At 43.0% G+C, this 6072-nt stretch overlaps 1 protein-coding gene across 9 annotated transcripts in view; it reads right to left on the bottom strand.

Annotated features, from left to right (window-relative positions):
- The window catches only part of BRCA1 (BRCA1 DNA repair associated), a 73521-nt gene that overhangs the window by 29959 nt on the left and 37490 nt on the right, over nucleotides 1–6072 (bottom strand). For all 9 annotated transcript variants that reach the window (XM_032279508.1, XM_032279510.1, XM_032279513.1 and 6 more), the window contains one exon: nucleotides 4737–4908. In XM_032279508.1, coding sequence (XP_032135399.1) covers nucleotides 4737–4908 — 172 coding nt within the window. The remainder of the gene's footprint in view (nucleotides 1–4736; nucleotides 4909–6072) is intronic.

Here is a 6072-nt window from a genome sequence, read left to right as displayed (position 1 = left end):
CACATATATATATATATATATATATATATATATATATATATATGAATTCCTCCAAATGTATCACTGTGTCATTGCCTCTAGGAAGTATCTTAAAGGCAGAAGTATTTATTTATTTTATTTTTTTAAGAGATGGGGGTCTTGTTATGTTGACCAGGGTGGTCTCAAACTCTTTTTTTCTTGAGACAAAGTCTTGCTCTGTTGCCCAGGCTGGAGTAGTGGTGTGATCTCGGCTCACTGCAACCTCCATCTCTAGGTTCAAGCTATTCTCCTGCTGTAGCCTCCTGAGAAGCTGGGATAACAGGTGCCTGCCACCATCCTCGGCTAATTTTTTAATTTTTTTTGTAGAGACGGGGTTTCACCATGTTGCAGGCTGGTCTTGAACTCCTGACCTTGGCTGATCCACCAGCCTTGGCCTCCCAAAGTGCTGGGATTATAGGCATGGGCCACCACACTTACCCTGGTCTCAAATTCTTGAGCTCAAGTGATTCTCCTGCCTTGGCCTCTAACAGTGCTGGGATTACAGGTGTGAGCCACCATGCCCGGCCAAGGCAGAAATATTTAATAAGTAAAAACAAACAGTTAAAAGTTGCAAAGGTCTTCTATTCATTAAAAAGTCCCTGATGACTGTAAATCATTTTGAGCTTTTATTAGAAAAGCTAAAGGTCATAAATTTATGTAGAAAATTGAAACAAAAGATCGTATTAATTAAACTGTTTTTTAAGACACTGGGTAGCCTGGGGGGAAATAATCATTGATTTCCTGGGTTAGTTTTCAAATGCATTATTTATAGTTTCCTTTATGCTTGCCTTTTCTGGACCTGTGAGTTTCTTGGATTGTAAGAATTCTGCCTGAAGCTACCAGCTGTTGAAAGTAAGCAGGATCTAACTATGAAGAGAGGTGTCATCCTCCCCAACTCCAATACAGGGTGATAATTGATAAAGAGTAATGTGCAGTTTTCAAGAAATCATATCAAACGAAATTAACCATCAGAACGAGTTTAAAAAAAAAAAAAGAAGAAGTGGCCGGGCATAGTGGCTCACGCCTGATATCCCAGCACTTTGGGAGGCTGACATTGAGGGAGGATTACCTGAGGTCAGGAGTTTAAGACCATCCTGGCCAACATGGTGAAACCCTTTCTCTACTAAAAACACCAAAAATAGCTGGACATGGTGGTGGGTGCCTATAATCCTAGCTACTTGGGGTGATGAGGTGAGATAATTGCTTGAACCAGGGAGGCAGAGGATGCAGTGAGCCGAGATAGTGCCATTGCACTCCAGCCTGGGCAACAAATGCGAAACTTTGAGACAGAGTCTCGGTCTGTCACCAGGCTGGAGTGCAGTGACAAGATCTCGGCTGACTGCAACCTCTGCCTCCCAGGTTCAAGCGATTTTCCTGCCTCAGCCTCCTGAGCAGCTGGGACTACAGGTGCCTGCCACCACCCCCAGCTATTTTTTTGTATTTTAGTAGAGACAGGGTTTCACCATGTTGGCCAGGATGGTCTTGATCTCTTTACCTCGTTATCTGCCGCCTTGGCCTCCCTAAGTGCCAGGATTACAGGTGTGAGCCACCATGCCTGGCCATATTTGCTTTTTGAATGACAGGAAATCCAGGAGAAAATAAAACAAAGTGTCTCACATGAAGTAGCTTTATCTGCGAGGACAGGTACATACAATTAATAATGGGTAAATATACATATTTGTACCCAAATATTATGCAGGCTTAGGAAGTAACCTTAGATAAACAATAGGACAAATCTATGCTGAAGGGTAGGACATTGATGTAAAGACTGTAAAGAAAAGGAACTTTTATCATATTTATGAATACTGGATCTTAAAAAATAAAAAACTAATGAAATCCAAGCAAATTAGAGTTTCACTCATCAATAGCCATGAATGAATTCTTGGTTTCTTAGTTTTTATAAAAGTACCATGGTAATGTAAGATAACATTAGGAAGAAACTAAAGCATGCAGGAATTCTCTGTACCATAATTTCAACTTTTCCATAAACCTATTAAAAAATAAAAAGTTTATTCAAAAAAAAAAAAAAAAAAAAAAAAAAAAAAGCTTGGGAAACAAAACAAGACTCCGTCCCTACCAAAAATAAACAAAATTAGCTGGATGTGGTGGTACACACCTGTACCTGTAGTCCCAGCTACTCAGGAGGCTGAGGCAGGAGGACGCTTGAGCCTAGGAGTTCCAGGCTGCAGTGAGCTGTGATCAGGCCACTGTATTCCAGCCGAGAAAAGCCATGAGTATAGCAGAAGGTAACAATAGCACAATATCTTTTTTTTTTAGATGGAGTCTCTCTCTATCACCTAGGCTGGAGCGCAGTGGCTTGATCTCAGCTCACTACAGCCTCCACTTCCCAGGTTCAAGAGATTCTCCTGCCTCAGCCTTCCAAGTAGCTGGGGTTACAGGCATGCATCACCATGCCTGGCTAATTTTTGTATTTTTAGTATAGACGGGTTTTCACCATGTTGGTCAGTCTGGTCTGGAACTAATGGCCTCGTGATCCACCCACCTCGGCATCCCAAAGTGCTGGGATTACAGGAGCCACCATGCCCAGCCAACAATACTCTTTTTATTAGACATTCTAGCCAGGTGCCATGGCTTACACTTGCAACCCCAGCACTTTGGGAGTCTGAAGTGAGAGGATTGCTTGAGTCCAGGAGTTTGAGACCAACTTGGTAAACAGGGAGACCTTGTCTCCACAAAAAATTTTACAAATTAGCTGGGTATGGTGGTGCATGCCTATAGTCCCAGCTACTTGGGAGGTTAAGGCAGGAGGATCGCTTGAGGAGGTTAAGACTACAGTGAGCTGTGGTTATGCTGCTGCCCTCCAGCTTGGGGAACAGAGCAAGACCCTGTCTAAAAATGTGAGGCTGAGGTGTGGGAGGATTGCTCAAAACCAGGAGTTCAAGATCAGCCTAATTAACATCAAGTCCCTGTCTCTACTTAAAAAAATTAAAGAAAAAAATATTTTTAAAAAGTTCAGCTGGGCACAGTGACACACGCCTGTAATCCCAGCAGTTTGGGAGGCCGAGGTGGGCGGATCACGAGGTCAAGAGATAGAGACCATCCTGGCCAACACGGTGAAACCCTGTCTCTACTAAAAATACAAAAATTAGCTGGACGTGGTGGCATGCGCCTGTAGTCCCGGCTACTTGGGAGGCTGAGGCCAAAGAATCACTTGAACCCAGGAGGTGGAGGTTACAGTGAGCCGAGATTGCACCACTGCACTCCAGCCTGGCAACAGAGCAAGACTCAAAAAAAAAAAAAAAAAAAAAAAAAGTTCATTTGAATTTCAGTTAGACTCACACCAGATTTAGGAAGAAAAAGGCTCAAAACTTAAGTTGGTATTAAGTTGTGATATCCAAAACGTTTCAGAAATGAATTATTTCTCTTATAGATCTCCAGGAAAAAATAAACAAACATATACACCAAAGAGGAGATAGATTTATACAGATATTCAAAGTCAGACAATAATAACATTTTACATCTTACACATTAGAACTGAAAGTCTAGTCTGTTTTTAGAATGAAGTCGGTGAAAGTACCCCAAAGAAGAGTATTATACTGGAGATGGGACTCTGAACTCTCATTATCTGAGAGATGAACTAAATGAAGATAGTTACAAAGAAAGCATTTAAGGAAATACATTTTGAAGCACTGCTATAGCAACAGAGTTTCCAGCTAGCTTTTCATGCATGAGCTACTGTTTCTTACTGAACACAAATACTGCAAGGCACAACTGGGGACCAAAGCCACTGTTCTGTATAAGTAACAGACTTGGGTTCCTAGAAAGACTAAAAGGAAGGCCTTAAGGTCCACAGGTGGACTGTGGAACAGGGTGCCGGGGAAGAAACTTTAAGACTCAGATAAGAATCACTGAGATAGGAATGAAGCGTACTTTGGGAGGAGTCACCACCCCTGCCTGTTTCCAAGCAGCATCCTGGTGGGGACCCCATGCCTAGCCTCTCCTATGTGTCTATGTGATTGCCCCTGGCTGATGTGTTGTCTTTCCAATTAAAAACTCAAATTTCCATCTCACTGTCCTTCATTTATGCCATGTTTCCGCAGCTCAGTGCTCACTTCTGATAGGAAGTCAGCTCTGATCAAGTACACCTGCCTGGTGACTCCAATGGCATCCTCTCAGAGGTCCACCTGGATTCTTTTGATAACTACAACATTGTTATAATGTTGGCTCTGCTGCATAATTAGGCTTTCTGTGTTGTTCTTTTTTCTTTTGAACTAACAGGAGTTCTGCATAACTAGGCTTTCTGTGGATCAAAGTGCAGTTCCTGAAGTATAAGATGTCTCTTCCTATAAATCAGAAGCACATTAAATAAGTCATTGTCATGTGATACCAGTGTTATAAGGAATATGCCTGAATATTTTTTCATAGCTTTCTGAAATTATGGGGTTGCCTGTCACCAATTTCTTGCATTCTACACTTAGCTTCCAACAGAGCAAGAGCTATGTTGTATACCATCGATCTTCCACGGGCTCTCCATAGCATCTACTTGTTGTAGGTACTCAGATGACAACATGAATGACTGCCTCGGGTCCCTCTGACTGGTAAATTAGTGTGAGCAGGGACAAGAACCAAGGTTCCATAATTACTCATGTGTTGAGCAAGGATCATAAAATGTTGGAGCTAGGTCCTTACTATTCAGGAGATAAAGGGGAGGAAAAAAATTTTGCTTAAGATATGAGTGTTTGGCCAATATTACACACCTTTTTCTGATGTGCTTTGTTCTCGGTTTCGAAGGTCCTCAAGGGCAGAGGAGTCAGTTATGACGGAAGGGGGGCTGTGAGAAGGCTGGCTCCCATGCTGTTCTAACACAGCTTCTAGTTCAGCCATTTCCTGCTGGAGCTTTATCAGATTATCTTGCATGGTATCCCTCTGCTGCAGAAACGATAAATGACACCAAGAAAATGAAATACTTCTGAGAAGCTTTCCACTAAATGAAAATATGTCATACAAATTAATTTTGGTACAGGAATTGAAATCATCTAGTATGGAACTATAAATTCTGGCTGAACACCTTTTAATCCAACCATATTCATGCAATTAATGCCCATGAAATTATTTCCAAATGATGTTAGTGAGGGAAGAATCCTTAAACTACCCCAAATAGACTTGACTTATTGTGATGTCCTTTTGAAGTTTTTTTTTTGAGACAGAGTTTTGCTCTTGTTGCCCAGGCTGGAGTGCAATGGCATGATCTTGGCTCACTGCAACCTCCACCTCCCAGGTACAAGTGATTCTCCTGCCTCAGGCTCCCCAGTAGCTAGGATTACAGGTGCATGCCACCGCATCCAGCTAATTTTTGTATTTTTAGTAGAGATGGGATTTTACCATGTTGGTCAGGCTGGTCTCAGATTCATGACCCCAGGTGATTGGTCCACCTTGGCCCCCCAAAGTGCTGAGATTACAGGAGTGAGCCATCGTGCCTGGCCCAAAATATATTTTTTAAAAAATATTTTTTAATTTATTTTTTTGAGATGGAGTCTCACTCTGTTGCCCAGGCTGGAGTGCACTGGCGCAATCTTGGCTCTCTGCAACCTCCGCCTCCTGGGTTCTCCTTGCCTCAGCCTCCAAAGTAGCTGGGATTACAAGTGCCTGTTATCACACCCAGCTAATTTTTATATTTTTAGTAGAGACGGGGTTTCGTCATGTTGGTCAGGCTGGTCTCGAACTCCTGATCTAAGGTGATCAGTCTGCCTTGGTCTCCCAAAGTTCTGGGATTACAGCTGTGAGCCACCGTGCCTGGCCTTAAAATCTACATTGTAAAAAATCACTTTTAGAAAGAACATCGGGCCGGGCGCGGTGGCTCAAGCCTGTAATCCCAGCACTTTGGGAGGCCGAGGCGGGTGGATCACGAGGTCAAGAGATCGAGACCATCCTGGTCAACATGGTGAAACCCCGTCTCTACTAAAAATACAAAAAATTAGCTGGGCATGGTGGCGCGTGCCTGTAATCCCAGCTACTCAGGAGGCTGAGGCAGGAGAATTGCCTGAACCCAGGAGGCGGAGGTTGCGGTGAGCCGAGATCGTGCCATTGCACTCC

This window comes from Sapajus apella, unplaced genomic scaffold (genome assembly GCF_009761245.1).
Source record: "Sapajus apella isolate SASKATOON/1434 unplaced genomic scaffold, GSC_monkey_1.0 scaffold12, whole genome shotgun sequence".
Classification (NCBI taxonomy): Eukaryota; Metazoa; Chordata; class Mammalia; order Primates; family Cebidae; genus Sapajus; species Sapajus apella.
The sequence above is the reverse complement of the archived record's forward strand: the minus strand, read 5'-3'. Positions and strand labels throughout refer to the sequence as shown.